Source organism: Cynara cardunculus, unplaced genomic scaffold (assembly GCF_001531365.2).
Source record: "Cynara cardunculus var. scolymus isolate 2C unplaced genomic scaffold, CcrdV1 Un_Scaffold_4799, whole genome shotgun sequence".
Classification (NCBI taxonomy): Eukaryota; Viridiplantae; Streptophyta; class Magnoliopsida; order Asterales; family Asteraceae; genus Cynara; species Cynara cardunculus.
Genome location: NW_020202074.1, coordinates 1 through 17101, shown reverse-complemented (window position 1 = coordinate 17101; position 17101 = coordinate 1). Strand labels below are relative to the sequence as shown.

The 17101-nt window shown below is 36.9% G+C and overlaps 1 protein-coding gene across 3 annotated transcripts; it reads left to right on the top strand.

The window, feature by feature from the left end:
• The first annotated feature begins 2183 nt into the window (after positions 1-2183).
• Positions 2184-10512, top strand: LOC112504168 (protein SCAI). Of its 3 annotated transcripts, none has more exons than XM_025108118.1 (10): positions 2200-2383; positions 2498-2758; positions 4402-4608; positions 4718-4960; positions 5511-5577; positions 5654-5833; positions 5953-6044; positions 8767-8949; positions 9166-9302; positions 10159-10512. In XM_025108118.1, exons 1-10 carry the CDS (start codon positions 2264-2266, stop codon positions 10343-10345), a joined length of 1677 nt encoding a protein of 558 aa, XP_024963886.1. In that variant the 5' UTR covers positions 2200-2263; the 3' UTR covers positions 10346-10512. The 3 variants fall into 3 exon arrangements, with proteins under 3 accessions (XP_024963883.1, XP_024963886.1, XP_024963884.1); XM_025108116.1 differs by having other exon boundaries at positions 2200-2583; positions 2659-2758; XM_025108115.1 differs by having other exon boundaries at positions 2184-2758.
• Positions 10513-17101: the final 6589 nt, after the last annotated feature.

The following is a 17101-nucleotide window of genomic DNA, read 5'->3' as shown; positions in this document are numbered from 1 at the left end:
ATGAAGGGACTATTATGTCAATCATCAAAACCTAGAGGTGGATCCTAAAAAAAATTTAGATCGAGGGCACATAATCTAAATAAAACAAAATTTATTTATAAAAAGTATTGTTTGATTAAAACTGTCATACAACTGCCTTTGCAACATCCAAGTGGTTTACGAAAATTTAAAAAAACCAAAAGAGATACAAAACTCCAACCTTTAGTATTACATATAACAACACTATGAGTAGACTTACAATCACTTTTTGTTAACTTAGGGAGCACATATCAAATTAAAGCGGATGTACCTTTAATACCCCTAATATTTTCTCCATTGCATCATGATGATATAGTAGGGGCACCTCCTACGCGATTATCGAATCTTCCCTGCCAAAACCAAATGTGACGAATATAATTCTAGATAAACATCAAAAATGGTATTTACACCAATAGTTGATTGACACTTTTCACAAAATGCATACACAAATCTATTTGCTACTTGTGCCGATCACTCATAGTAGTTACATATCAAGATCTCAATGATATCTTTAGTTAAATAAACATTGAAATAACTTTTCAATTTACCCAACTTTCATCCATCATTTGAAACTAAAATAGAGAGACAATGAGTACTTAATCAACACAAATAGGAACAAGGTCTCACAAATCGGCAATTGAAAGATTCTACCACCTGAGATGAGAAGAAGCTAAGAGAACCACTGATGGTCGTGATTATCGTACTTCCATATTACGGACCACATTATATTTAATGGATAGAGTTTTATGGTCGGTCTTTGACCCCCGCATCTGAATATGACCTTAGGGTAAGCTCATAGTTCATACGAGGTGAGGATGATATAATCAGTCGATGGACATAATTCATTTTTGTGCATTTGGCTAAAAGGGTTTTTTCAAACAGCTGATTCCAACTTGAGTTTGTATCTTCTTTAAGCAGATTCTTTGGTAGCAAACTTCAACTTTGATGAAGATTTATTTTTAGGCAAAAGAATAATTTGAGCATTAGTTTTTTATTTATTTAAAAAACTACTATATAACCATTATAAAAATCATTTATAGGAAGCAGATCATCGGTTCAAGTAATTAAATGCTAAGAAAATATATAAGCGGAAGTAATAAAGCACTAATTACTGTATTAGACTAAGAGAAGATGAATATAAAAGAGCAAATACAAATAGTTGAGGAATCATCGTAGTCATCATGTATATTGATAGCTGCAATTTGGGAAATGTGTTTACACCAAGAACACACAGTAGTGAGTGTGTGAAAAAGTCACTCAGAATGCTAAAAGCTCTCTCAAGTACAAAGATGATAATCAATAAAAAAGCCTACAAAACCCTAGAAAGAAACTCATATTTATATCCCAACTAAGAAAAGTCAACACGATCACCAATAGTTGATTTCCACGTGTAAAGTGGAAATAACCACTTCATGTATACGTGGCAAGCTATGACAGGTGAGGACCCTTGAGAGATCTTCAGTTGAACACTTGAGCAAATATTGGTGTTGGACTAGAGGCTCTGCATTGCCGAAGCAGAGGCTTTGTATCCGAGACTTGTCGTTTTATCGAGCAGCTCTGTATCTTCGATTACCTTAGTCTTGGCTCTTGTTCAACTAACTTCTTAGTGTAGAAGTCCTCTTGGTTTCTTTTTACAAGTCTTTTACAATGAGAAATAATTCTAACATCATTTAACTTCATTAGCATGCTACAAGTTCTTTGAGAAATACAATGATTTCTATAACGACATGCCAAATCCATCTACTACTCCTAGATGTGAGCAAATCAAGTCTCTCATAACGACGATATGGTTTATCCATTGACTTCAAGGTTCGATAAAATTAGTTGTCCTAAATGTAAGTTATCAACCTTATAGGATTAGCTTAACAAACACTAAGAATTAAACTTTTTAGGAATCCTTTTCACATATTATCGGTTTGAGTCTTTCAAATCTAGTGATGGCTTCTTGATTATTCTTCAAAACCCCTAAAATTAATCAGGATACACACACCCAAACATCCATTATTAGGAAATCCAACCACCAAATAAAATAAAATAAAATAAAATAATAAAAAAAATGTTGGTACCAAATCAAGAAATAAAAATAGGATTAAATAAAAGAGATTCGCCAGCTCCTTGCTGACTATAAACAGAAAAAGTCCAACCCCAGACCACAACTAACCACACAACGATACCAGCTGTTTCTTTCTGCCGATGTGTTGCGGTGGCAGATGGTGGTGATTGAAGACCTCCGGTGGAACTGGTAATGGCTGACGACGCCGTTCCGCAAACCTTCAGGGCATTAGTGGAGGGGGCCGAGAGAAAGTTCGCCAAGGTCCGTGATGCTCCGGCCTATGGACGTGGACCTAACCACTACTTCCCCAAGGTATTCAAGGCTTACATGAAGCTATGGGATTACCAGCAAAAAAACCGTTCTAGGCTCGTTGAATCGGGACTCCAGAGATGGGAAATCGGCGAGATCGCCTCACGAATTGGTCAGCTCTATTTCGTGCAGTACATGAGAACCAGCGAGGCACGGTTCTTGCTGGAATCTTACATTTTCTACGAGGCTATACTCAACCGAGGGTACTTTGAAGGCTCGAGTTTTAAGGCTTTGAAAGATCGAGGGCTTAGGTTTAAGGAATTGAGGTTTTACGCCAGGTTTTTGCTGGTTGCGTTGATTTTGAATCGGTGGGAGATGGTTAAGCTTCTTTTAGACCGGTTTAAGGCTCTTGTTGATGATAGCAAAGCAAAGTTTCCGGTACGATTAATAATACATACACAGATACACACGATATATGTACATTGATTGTTTAAGCTTTTAAAAGACCCTAATTTTAAAAGCTGTTCAATTTTTTGGGTTTTTTTTTTTGATTGATTGGGATGTATTGACTTTATGCATACTCCCAAGATCGAAACATTTGTTTTGCTATAATGGAGTAATTACTATCAGCTAGTTTTGGAGGACTAATTATAGGAACTTTATTAAACCCAATTGTTTACAGTTTTATATTCTCTATGAAGTTTAATGGAGGATGGGCTACTTTATGTCTTGAGTTTTCATGAAAGCATTTAGACTTATGGTCTACTGGTTTGTTGGAAGTATTGGATGAACTTTTCAGTTAATTCCAATAATGATATCAAAAGTTTTTAATCTTGCTATTTTTATCTTATAATGTTTCATAATCAGGTAAATATAGGTGAACTATTGTGAGTATCAGAAGGTCAATCAATGGGTCTTCAGCTTTTGCGAAAAGTCAACCATCTTAGATTAGGAAAGAATAGTAAGGGTGACACACATTCATATCTCTGGATGCTGTTTTGTTTCTTCTACTAAGTAGCATGTCACTGTTTACTATCTTATTAGCTTAGGACAACCGAGTTTAATTCTTCCCCTCTCCTCTTAGGGACAACCTCTGAAAAAAAAACAAAGAAGAGAAGTAGGGATTTTGATGATTCCACCTGTCCGTGCTTTTAAGGAAAAAGAGCACCTGAAAAGGAAGACCACCTAAGAAATTCTTCTCATGAACTCTTTAGCATCCACATACATTGCCTCTTTCTGTGTTGCTCCATGGAAACCACTTGCATAGCTTTATGTTTCATTAGACTTGGATGATTCGTATTTATTTGTGATATTTAATTACGTTTCAATGACTAACACTTGGGCAGTGGTGTTTATCTGAGTGGTAAACTTGCATCATGGTTCGGATTCAGATTTCAGAACATGATTCTCTGAAATTAAGCAGTAACTATGTTAGCCAGGATAAGCTCATCTGTTATAGATTGACATATTTATATGGCTATCCAATTGCTTGATTACTTCAAATTTTAGAAGGTCGCTGGTAAAGATCTTATGGTACTGCAACTTCATTGAGGAAAAACTGGAAACTTATCGACCCTTTTCATACACAATTGTTTTGCAATTGATGCAGTGTATCAGCCATATCATATGCAATCAATAAGCAATTGATGTAGCTGACTCAGTGTTAGCATTTCATCTATGTGATTTATGCCAAATAATATCGAGGAGTAAATTATGAATCACTAGTGAAAATAGTACGGCCCCGTCTGGCTATTTTGTAAACACAATGATGCTTTATCCGAGAAATCTGTTAGGAACTTAGGAAGATGATGAATTTTTTAAGGATCATTACTATTTTTGGTGTTGTCTAGATTTCTTTCTTTATGAAGGCCTTGTAGAACTATATAAGGTGTATCAGTCTCACTTAATACACTCACCGTGTCTCTATCTTCTACTTAAATGTGACACTTCTTATGCCAATTTGAATTTTCTCTTTGTTTTCTTTCTGTTTATAATTTTTTTTTTTTGGGGGGGGATTTTTAAGTTCGTCTGGAAAATTTACCATCATTTTTGACCTGTACTTACAAACCATTTCTTTGCAGGATACCACCTTTAAGGAATGGAAGGTGGTGATGCAAGAAATGGTACGGTTTATGAAAGTCGATGCAGCCTTTTCAAACACTAGGCCTTTGCGATACTGTGCTATGTTTGATTCTTACCCAAATTCACTTCCATATGTGGCACGTTTCCATGCGAAGAAGGTTCTAAAGTTGCGAGATGCATTGCTAATGAGCTATCACCGGAATGAGGTAACTGGTATACATGGTTACATAGGCCTGGTCAATGCTATGTATATTAGACTGAGATTCATATTGACCCTCTGATTAATCTTTCTGCCCTGTGGATACATCATTTCAGGTGAAGTTCGCAGAACTTACAACAGACACCTTCAGAATGCTGCAGTGCTTGGAATGGGAACCAAGTGGGTCCTTCTACCAGAAGCAACCTGTTGAATCTTACGACAATGGTGTTTCGACTGATCAGTCTGGTACTTCAGGATTAATTGATATAAATTTGGTGGCAGATATGACAGACCCATCTTTGCCTCCAAATCCCAAAAAAGCCGTTCTCTATCGACCATCTGTGATACAGTTACTAGCTGTGAGTACAGAAGTCATAGAATTGCAGTAACAATTAATTTCTTCTTGATCTTTCATTGGATGGTCGTACAGATTTGTTACTGTTCAGTTTCTTGAATCTCCTTAGCATTATTATCTTTTAAAATCTAAAGGTTTCGTTGATTGGTAAGTCTTTTTTGGAGTTGGGCAAGCATGGCTGCATTAAGATCGCGGTCTCTTGTATTTCTGTCGGTTCTAACCCCTCTATGTGAAGCCAGTAAGTTGGGTTGCCCACTGACCGCCCTACAATCCCCTAGATGGTTTGAGAAAAAAAATCAGAGAGGAAGGAAGATCACTGAGTTGTATATGGACATATTACATAAACTGTTACACTGTTATGTTTATTATGTTGCTAGTAAGTGTTCATTGATTAGCATTTACTGCGGATAGGATTGAGAATATTTGTGTGCATGCTGTGGTTCTAATGAAGTGGGTTACTGGATTAAGATGAAGCAACAAAATATGACACTGTATGGAAACTGAATATGAATATTTCGTTTGAATTAATCCTTACTTTTTGCCGGTCTCTGCAGGTGTTGGCTGCAATTTGTGATGAGCTCCCTCCGGATAGTGTTATGCTTATATATATAGCAGCCTCAGGTTTCTTCTTGCATTCAATCATCCATTGTAAAAAWTGTGGCCATATTAAGCAAGAACTGACTTGTGCTCTCTACAGGGGATTCTGGTCAAACTACTGTTCCACATAAGCATATATCTGGAAGTGTGAGGACATCTTTGAAGCTAAATACTGTTCATGAACGCAGTAATTTTATGCCTGAAAATCTTGTTAATGGCAAGGGAGGCTCCAGTCATCCCTTTGAAAGTTCTGTCTGGTTAGGGCCTACAAGAAGTGGAGGTAGGAAGTAGGAAACTCAATTTCCATGATACAAGCAGCTAAATTTATCATGAAAGATTGCTTACGCTACACACCATGTAAACCATCATTTTGCTCATCTCTTTTCATGTTATTTACAGGTTCTAACAACCTTTACCCTGGTGATCTAATCCCTTTTACCAGAAGACCTGCTTTTTTCATCATTGATAGTGACAACAGCCATTCATTCAAGGCAGGTTTGTCTAAACTTGTTTTTCACATTGTTGAAGTAGATAGTATTGAGATCATAGTTGTCTTCCGTTCAACATCTTTTTGAAGAAGATGATATCAGCTTGTATTATATTATAAATGGTTAATTTTTTTGAAATATATAGCATTTATATAAGTTAAATTCACACACGCTCCTCAGTTTTAGTGAGGCTTGAGTCCGTGACCTCCAAGGAGGTTGGGATCTACGGATACCCAGGTGCTGCTGGGCCATTGACCCTTTGGCTACGAGGTTAATTTTTAGTCACAGGAAATTCTTTTTCATCCTTTTTTCCCCTTGAAGGGCAAGTACTAGTATCTTTTGCATCGGCTTGACATCCATTTCATGCATACGCAAACGGTTTGTATGAAACTACTGCTGCTTTGATCATGTGTCTCACTTCAAAAGCAGGCATAAACTCTTCAGTTGGTGGACATGTAATGCCGTACAGACTCATAGATGGTTATGTAGGCCTTTTTGTGATCATGTGGAAATTAAGTACAATTCTCCGACTGTAAATGACCTCCTTGGCAAGGTGGGATTCATAAGTTCATCACCTTACCTTACATAGGACAAAATAACATGAAATTTCAGACTATAATAAATACTACTTGTAATTTTAAAAAAGTTAAATCTCTCTGTGTGAGACGAAAAGGGATGGGGAAAATTTAACATTTTCCAGCTAATTTGGGACCGCATATGTCCTCTCTCCTGCTTTTTTATGCCAAAGTATTCCAAGGACACTACTAAAAAATGATTTGGAATTTTACTGGTTCTAGCATGATGGTGGTGTGACCATGATGAACTAGTAGTGTGCCTAGTGGAAAACCAAGAACAAGAAATTAATCAATGTCAAAAGTTGGTCTCTTTTTCGCAATGGAAGGGGCCATCATCTTCTTTTCTGGAATTAATGAAGTTCATAAATAAGTTTATCTTTTTCACTATTTTTGTTATCATGATAAATTAGCCGTTGCGATAGTTAAATTGACGTTTGCCATTTTCTGAATTTAACCTCCTGCTATTGCAAATCAAAATGGATCTTCTTTCCTGCAATGGATGAAGTAATATAAAAAGGATTGTATTTTTCTTTGTTATGCTTGTGTATTATTATAAAATTGCTGCTAGTTAGGGAGGTAGAAATTTGCAAAGCCCATATCCATGGTGTTCCATGTTTTGTTGGCATTAACTTCTGCTTTCTAGAAACTCATTTAGTTTGATAGATAATTTTGAAGTTCATTAAGGCTAACAATATGTTTGAGTTTCTTGACTTTGTCATACAGTTTTGCATCATGTAACCTATATATAATCAGGGATGCCTTATCTTTTTCTGTGTTTCTAGGATTTTCGATCACGATAATACATAGAACATAAGAGAAATTTTACTTACTTTGATCACGATAATACATAGAACATAAGAGAAATTTTACTTACTTTTCTTTTCAAAGACTTGAGTGTTTTGGCTGTTGACTAAAGTATATATTCAAGATTCATCATGACTGGTAAAATTGGTAATTTTAGCTGTCATGGTGGTATTTGTCTTCACTTTTTGTCCAAAAAAAGGAGACATTTGACTTGTACGAAATCAAATGGTTATATTTGAAGTTCTAAAACTGTTGCTGATTCCCAACTTCAGAATTGTTAGCAAGGAACTATACTCCGCCAATGCAGAAGGATAATGCTGTAAAGAATGGAAGGTCTTCTGTTTTTTGCTGGATGCATCAGAACCTATAGAAGAAAGAAACTCTTCACCTTCAAATTCAAACATGTGGGCATGTGAAGTATTATAAAAGAGATAGAAGCAATTTTCGTTTTTCATTTGAAATTTTTTGAGGTTTACATAAAAGAAACAGAATCTAGTTCATATTATGAAAATCATGGTGGAAAGCAGGCATGGCCAATGGAAGTTTATTCGAGGATATGCTTCATTGTGCCCACAAGGCCACATCTATTAAGTGAATTGAGATGGATAGATCATAATCTCGTTGGACCAAGAGTGGTATTTGAACTAGGACCTCTAGGTTAAGTTTCAACCACCTGGAGGACAAGCACAACTGTGCAAATTGGGAAGTGGTAGGTGATCCTAATGGTGCACAGAGGTGCCCTGAATTAATCTAGAGTTTGGCAGTGAGCATATATGCATGTTTCTCTGCGACATGGGATGTAGTTGGCTTACAGAGGCTGTTTCCATGAAGACTTGATCTCTTTATCATGATTTTAAATACGCCTTACTACGTTCTTACATAGTAAGAATATGGAATCAAATATGCGAGTTACTCTCTCTCCCCTATTCAGTTTATCTTTCTTGATCTCTTAGCTATGTGCCACTCTCTTTATGATACAAAATTTCTTGACTTCTGTCTAATTCTTATTAAAAAATTGCAATCTTTTATTTGAAGAAAACATAATCAAAGATTAATCCTCATTCAGTGGCACTTGTTACAAATTAGTAGAAATTTCTTGGATGGCTGCTTTTTCTTCAGTAATTTCTTGTATATATTGAATGTGTAGGTTTGATTAATTTAATAAAACTGAAAATCGATAATAATGGGCACTTTACTTGATTAACGATGCTATTCAGGAAATAACAAAGTACTTGTTAAAAATTAATCCGAGTATTGTGCTTTTGAAATGCCAATTAACTTTTTGATTGATGAGTAGGATTTCTTCTGGTATAGCTGCTTATGTGCAATTTTATATTGCGTTCCAGGTTCTACATGGTGCAGAAAGGGGAGAACCAGCTGCCCTGCTTCTTTCACCTTTGAGACCAACATTCAAGAATCAATCTGGTGGTGATATAGTGCAGAATGGAAGTCAGTTCACCTTGTTCTTGACTGCTCCATTACGTGCATGCTGGCAAATGTTTGGCCTCGCATTTTCTGATGATGAAGTGGTATGTCGACTGGACTCCCTCCGTCCTAAAATAAATTTTCACAATGAAAAAGGCACGGTTTTAGAAATGTGTGATTATTTCACTTCTTTAATTAACTAAATGACAATTTTACCCTTGATAATAGAGGGACCAAGGGAGTAATGAATTTATCCTTCTCATTATCAAGGATAAAATTGGAAAGTAGTCAATTACGTTTCTTATATTCTCTACTCTCAGGATGTGATGGAAGACGCTGAGAGTATTGTTTCGGCTGCCTTTTCAGAGTGGGAAGTAATACTTTGTACTTCAACTAGCCTAAATCTAGTCTGGGCCCAAGTTCTCTCCGAACCTTTGTTGCGACGGCTTATTCTTAGGTAATTTGTCTTCCACACGATGATTAGGGATCATATAGTAATTATCCTGTTTTCATCGTAATGCCAAATCTAACCTTTTTTCTTGGAACAAAGGGAGTTTATATAGGATTCTTTAGCTATTATTAGTTAGTTTCATGGAGTGTAAAGAGCTTTAAAGAAAACCATACGTATGCAATAATTACTTGAAAACCTTTAAATTTTAAGGAATTATGCATTACTAAGCAATACATACAGCCTAACAATTTGCTTTTAAGACTTTTACTTAAATGCTTTATGATATGTAGTATAGATAAAGCATTTAGGTAAAAGTGTAAAAACAACTTATTAAGCATTAGGTACCGCTTACTAATGCATAATCCCTTAAATTTCAAGTTTATGTAAAATTATTGCATATGTACAATTTGTTAAAAGTATTTTGAGCTTCATAAAACTACCCCATAAACAACTAAAAAACGTTGAGCCCTAACAGAATACTCCATGATTATCTTTATTCCAAAGAGGTACTTCATCATTAAAACAAAATAAATTGCATATTTATTCTTAATCCCAATTTTTTTTATTTAAATAAAATTTTGAGTTAAAGAAATTAGACCAAAAACTAATCAGGATTTTTTTTATTTGGTGCCATATTTTTATGGGGTTTTCAAATTAGCAAGACATGTTCAACTACCACTTGTAAATTCTACTTTAACCATATATCTTTGAATTTTACTTGATAAGAAATTACATTAATTCTCCACCACTGGATTTACAATAAAATCTTATATCCCACTGGTAAGCAACTAGTAATATAGTATAGATATAGATATTTCTGGTTTCGCTTTATATTGATGTACAAGATCTTATTTGGGTCCAGATTTATATTCTGCCGGTCTGTGCTGACACTTTTTCGGCGTCAAGGAGACAATGCTCGATACCTACCCGTATGCCTACCTGAACTTCCAGATTCCGTGTCTCCGCACTCTGAAATCGTACAATCAGCAGTGTTGAGACTTGCAGAGCATCTAAAGGTTTCACATTATTTTGGGTTTGATAAGTTATAGCCATACCATAGTTAGGAGCAGATATGTACATTGATTTTGAACTGGGTATGCCAAGACTTTTAGTTTGATTCAAAAATAGTTTCTGGTGTAAATGTTTGATGAAGTTATACACAAAAGTACTTACTGTTGATGTGTTTTGTATTTTATAAAGGGAAGTAGGTTAACTTTGTGGTGTTTGTTTTATATTTGTTATTAGGGAAAAAAGGGCTCTGCTGAAGACATTAAAAGAGTAGACCATGTTTTGTGGTGTGTTGAAAGTTGCTTTTTTTGTCAATTACAGTTTTCGTTCCTGCAGTTTATATTTCATTGTTATTTTCATTCCTATGGTTTACAATTGCTTGTTGTCTTAGGAGCTGTTTACCATGTTTTGTGGGTGGTGTTTGTTTACCTCTTAATAGTTCCATTAAGATGCGGCATCTGAATTGTTAAGAGGTAAATCTTGTTTGACAAAAAAAAAAAGTCTGCCTCTTAATGGTTCTAAAACCCTCTGAATGATTTTGTATCATGAGTGTCTCTTAACCATTCAGCACCCTAATTCATTGCAAACAATTATATTTCATTTTTTACTATATCATGATAGCCTCTTAATCATTCTGTACTAAACCATTAAAAAACTGTCAAACAACCCCTATATATAAGGATGAGACTCTTATCGGTCGGAGTCAACACTATAATTTATTTTACGGGGTAAGATTGTAGTAGATCAAAACGGTATTGTATGCAACAATTATCTGGTAAACGCTTACCCGGGTAAGAGTCGTCACCCTCGCTTACCTGGTAAGACTATCATCCTTATCATCTATCTTACCGGGTAAGATTCTCGGCCCTTGTCATGTTCATCTGGTAAGGAAAATTACCCGGTAAGCACTTGTCAGATAAACATTTAGTAAATGGCCTTAATCTCTCATACTTAACGGAAAACCACTGACAGAGTTGGGAGCCGTTCATCAAACATTTATCCGGCAAGTCCTTACCTGTAAAATTCAACATTATCACTTACTTACCGGGTACGAATTTAGTCAACAAAAACGGTATCGTACACAACAATTTACCCGGTAAGCACTAACCATGGTAAGAATTGTTGTCCTCACTTACCGGGTAAGACTTGGTCCTTGCCTCACTTTTACCGGGTATGATTTTTGGTCCTTAAAATATTCATCCGATAAGGTAAAGTGACTTGGTAAGCGCATCCAAGTAAGTGTTTGATAAATGACCCCTTATTTTTAGGGACAAAAACAACAATGAATTGCAAACTATATAGATGAAATTTGTAATTTTCAAAACAGAGGGACAATAATTGAAATTTTTAACAAATCATAGGAAAAAAACATAGTTTACTCTACATTAAACCATGAAAAGGTTATGTACCCATGGAAATATATTTTCTTTTGATTTGTTTGTACAAATTTTTGTATCATCATGTGTTGGAGTTTGAGATATGGAAAACCCGTTCCATTCAAACCTGTTTTTAGTATTAAAAATATAACACGGGTTTTTGGATTTCTGGTGTGAAAATGGGTTCAATCGTGTATTTTTAGAGTAGACTTTAGTCGGGAGTTGAAAGAAAATATTTAACATGATTGGGTTTTTTTGGCCTGGTTAGGTTCGACTTGCGAGGATGTAGCTTTTTGGCACATGACTTTTTTGTGTTGTGCAATATAGAAATACTTTGTATATGATTTCTTTTTTTAATACTGCAAAATACACATGTGAACAATGAAATTCAATTCCAAATCAGTTTTGCCAAAACCCAATTATACAAAATTTGATTGGGTGAACCAAAGGGCTTTTGGCCTAACGGTATTGTAGCATTTGACCTCCTAGAAGGTCAGGGGTTCAAACTTCATCAAATGTGAGGAGGGTGTGTGAGTTTATTTGTTGCATTTGCCGTATATAAATATTATATACTTAAAAAAAATTGATTGGGTGTCTAAGAACCCTAGGCGGGACCTATGCACGAAAACAATATAATTACACAACAAAGTATCTTGAATGGCAATAGACCAATCTACATCATTTGACAAGTATATGATCAATCGTGTAGATAGGCTAATGCCGACTTCCTAGTCCGAGAAATGCACCTCAACCTAAACACCCAGAAGAACTTCAAGTTCATCACACACTCGAGTGTCTTCTCAAAGCCTCAACCAAGACCTTGAAGGACATCAATAATAGAGTAACCCGAACTAAACAAAACATATAACTCAACTAAATGGGGTATTTGGGGTCTGATGTACATAGGCTTGATCTCAACCTTAACAAGTAGATCGTTTTTTTTTTTCTGACTAGGCCTCGACTTGTGAAAAGTGTGGGAAATAAATCAAGTTAGCCCAAAATGTTTGGGAAAAAGGGGATAGGGCAAGAAAAGTAGATGCAAAAACTCTTGAAGAGTTAGTTACAACAACTTAGAAGTGTATGGGGATTGGTTGAAGGACAAGGCACCAAAAACCCAACCAAATCCGTGATGAGCTAAGTTTCTTGTTCGCTATGGCACAAACCCCTATGAACTTCCTAAAGGGCAACATAGATGCAATCACCTTTGAAAATAGCAACATTGTTGGACTAATTGTGGTTTTTCGGGACGCAAATAGGACTTTTATTGCTATTTGAACATTTACTTTACTAGGGATTCCACTGGTAGAAGAGTGTGAGGGCCATGTTGTTGAATAAATAATTTTATATTAGTAGAATCAATAAAGTTTAAAAGATTTATTAATAAGATTCAAAGCTTTATTGATAAAAAAATAATTCTAATAAAGTTCATGATAATAGGCAAAACTCTTTTTCTCAATGATATCAAATAACACAATTACAATATATATATATATATATATATATATATACATACATATATACANATATATATATATATATATATATATACATACATATATACAAGAGAGAAACCTATATTTAAGGAATGGATCACCTCTAATAATATATACAATCAACTAATATATTGGAATATTGAGATATATCTTTTGAGATTTATCTTTTGTTAATACGCCCCCGCAGTCTGAACGGGATGTGGGTGAATGTTCAGACTGGATCTGAAATCAAGGAAGAGTTGTCGAGGGAGTCCTTTTGTAAAGATGTCAGCATACTAATAAGTGGACGGGATATGAAAGACACGTACGTGACCAATGGCAACCTTTTCCCGTACAAAATAAATATCCAACTCGATATGCTTAGTACACTGTTGTTGCACAGGATTCCCGGAGAAATAAATGACCGAGACATTGTCACAGTAAACCAATGTGGCTTGTTGAAGGGGGATATGCAATTCAAGTAAGAGATTATGCAACCAACAGCACTCCGCGACAACATTAGCAACTCCTCGGTATTCGGCCTCGGCGTTGGATTGGGACAAAGTGGGTTGTCGTTTGGCGAACCATGCAATCAAGTTATTCCCTAGGAAGACGCAGTAACCTGACGTGGACCTGCGTGTATCAGGACATCCCTCAGTCAGCATCCGTGTAGGAAATGAGTTGAGTGGGTGGAGAAGGGTAAAGATGAAGACCAAGTTCCGTAGTTCCTTTTAGATATCGTATGATGCGTTTTAAAGCATTGAAATGGGGAACACGAGGAGCATGCATGAAGAGGCAGATTTGTTGGATGGCATACGATATGTTCGGCCTTGTGAAGGTGAGATATTGAAGGGCACCTGCAAGGCTTCAAAATAGAGAGGGGTCCTCGACTGGGTCACCATCCAACAAACTGAGTTTTGAGTTCATGTCGACAGGTGTGACGGCCGATTTGCGATTCCCCATGTTTACTCGACTAATTATCTCTGTAGCATACTTGCTTTGGCTTAAGAACATAGAGTTTGTTGTTTGAGTAACAGAGATACCCAAAAAGTAAGAAAGAGGTCCCAAGTCTGTCATCTGGAATTCATTACTGAGGTCCTAGAGAATGTCAACCTTGAGGGCTGATGACGATGTGGTAAGGACAATGTCATCCACATAAAGTAGGAGATAAGCAATATGGTCATTGCGGTTGTAGATAAAGAGGACGTATCACATTTGATGCAGACAAACCCGAGGTTTAGAAGGTAGTTAGCAAACCGTTGATACCAGGCCCATGGGGCCTTCTTGAGGCCATAAAGAGACTTCCTGAGCTTGCATACGTATCCCGGTAATGTCTGGTTATAAAACCCAGGAGGCTGATGCATATAGACAGTTTCTTTTAGATTCCCATGCAAAAAAGCGTTTTTCACGTCCAGTTGGTGAATGTCTCAATTTCGACCCATGGCAATAGAGAGAACAGTTCGTATAGTTGCAGGTTTGATTACAGGGCTAAAGCTTTCATCACAATCAATACCGACCTGTTGAAATTTTCCATTAACAACAAGCCAAGCCTTGTATCATTCTAGGGTTCTATTAGACCGAAATTTATGGCAAAAGAGCCAGTGGCAATGGATAATGGTGGCACCAGGGGGACAAGGTACGAGGTCCCAAGTATTCTATTTAAGTAAAGTAGTATATTCATTTAGCATGGCACTCTTCCAATTAGGATCAAGTAAAGCAACCTTGGGATTAGAAGGAATAGGAGAGATAGTTTGAGTATGAAGATTGAATCGGGGGTTAGGTTTGTGGATTCCACTTTTAAGGCGAATTTACATGGGGTGGGAGGAAGAGGGGTAGAAACCGGAGTGGGCTGGGCCGTAGGTGGGCTCTATGGTGAGACAACCACGTTGGGTTGGGCCGTAGGTGGCTGGGTTATAGGGGGTTGGGCCAGAGTGGTGTTTTGGGTGTGTTGGTGATAAGCTTAAATTTATACATTTTTTTACGTCAAAGTACCCTGAAATTAATATCAATTAGATGCTTAAATAGGTCCAATTTAATTGTGAGTTGATATATAACTTCTTGGGGCTAATTAAGTTGAAAATTTTATTGTTTTTGTGGCCAAACAGCACAAAGCAGAAACTGCAGTCCAGCAGCCCAAAAGAACAAAAAAAAGGCAGTCCAAAAGCAAGCCCAAGCCCGTGTAAAAGAAAAGAAAAGAAGAGAAGAAGCAGCAGCARCCTTGGGCTGCTGCCCAAGACCAACATCGATTGAGATTTAGAGGTCGTGCAGTAGCCAAACAGGGGGAAAGACGGGAGATCGTGTTGCAGCAATCGTGGGCAGGACAGCAGGAGATCATGGGCGAGTACGACCTGTCGAGGGCTGTAAATCGAGGGGCTGTCGGTACAGAAGCAACCGAGAGAGGAAACAGCATACGGAGTCTGTCGTTTGAGAAAGAAGGGGCTGTCGATACAAAATGGATGGCAGCAAGTGTTCGAGAGAGAGGCTGTTGGATTGGAGCCTGTCTCGAGAGAAATAGAAAGGGTTCTGTTCGATTGGGGGCTGTCGYGCGAGCAATCAAGCAGCCGAGAACGAGAAGGCGAGGCAAGAAGAGAAAAAACCAAGGAGGAAGCAATTCGATTTTAGAACCGATATATAGAGGGAGGGAAATCGAGAGAGAGAACGGGAGAAGGGGCTGTTCGGTTGACAGCAGGTTATCGAGGAGAACCTGTCAAGGGCTGTAAATCGAGAGGCTATCGGTCAAGAGAAAGGCAGCAGCCGATTGGAAGCAGCCGAGAGCAGAAAGAGGCTGTGACCAAGCGAGGACAGCAGTAGGTTGGTTAAGAAGGAGAGCAAAGGGGCTGTCATCGAGCAGCCGAGGAGAAGAAGCAGCTGTCGAGGACAGCAGGTTATCCAGGCGAGAGGAAGCAGCAGCCGGGAGGAAGAAATCGGGCAGAAAAATCAAGAGAAAGACAGCAAAGGGGCTGTCCATTAAGGGCTGTAAACTAAGACGATTTTTATAGGTTTACCGCAAACTTCTTCGTTCAATTTACAGGTTAGTTTACATTTGTTTTAGACATGAGTAGCTAATCTTTTAATTTCTAGTAATGGGTATGTGATCACTTTGAATTTGGATTCGTTGAGACTCACGTCATTTTTAATATCATTTGAAGCTATTTATGGGATTTTAGAGTTGAATGTTTATCGTTTTGAGTTAGATATTTTGAGTAGGATCCCTTATTATGTCTAATTCAATTTCGAATTGCTAGATAAACCTTTAAGTCCGTAATTGCTTTTCGGTTTATTGAAGTAGCACACGACACACAGTTGACATTTAGGTTAAATGATGATGTTGTAAGATCGTATAATCTAATCTAAACAATTGGCGTCCGATTGTCGATTAGTGTTGGGTTTGTTTGACGTTAATGCAATTGGCAATTAAATTCTAAGTMCGTGACTAGGTTTGATTAGCTAATTAGAGGTTAGTCGTAGAGCGTTCAAGACTGACTATGCTTTTATAACAAACARAAWWTTGACGCGTGTCGATGTTCTAACCAACTTGGTTTCTTTTGAGAAAACGGARTGAATGAGTCGATGATATAGAATCCAAAGGATTAGTTGATTAACGCTCATTACTAGATTCTTTTTTTCTATTGTTTAAAATTTTAATTTAATTTTTATGCTTAGATTATTTGAAATTCCAACCCCCCCCTTTTTATATATTGTTTTATTGTTAATGAATTTGCACGAGATTACGTCTTGGRTTTWCGGTTAATACCGAGTCCCTGAGGAGACGACCCTACTTATCGCTATTACAAGTGTGTTTTAGAGATAATAGGCTATTATTTATAAATTATATTATTTGCCGGACTCGACACCCGTCAAATTTTTGGCGCCGCTGCYGGGGACTCGGCAAAGTTTAACTGTTTATGCCAAGATCATTTCGTGCAGGTTTACCATTGCCAATTGATCC

Coding starts and splice junctions, on each gene's coding strand:
- LOC112504168 (XM_025108115.1), top strand. CDS start 2,264: ATGGCTGACGACGCCGTTCCGCAAACCTTCAGGGCATTAGTGGAGGGG. Junction 4,961..5,510: donor CTGTGATACAGTTACTAGCT/GTGAGTACAGAA, acceptor CGGTCTCTGCAG/GTGTTGGCTGCAATTTGTGA. Junction 9,303..10,158: donor TTGCGACGGCTTATTCTTAG/GTAATTTGTCTT, acceptor ATTTGGGTCCAG/ATTTATATTCTGCCGGTCTG.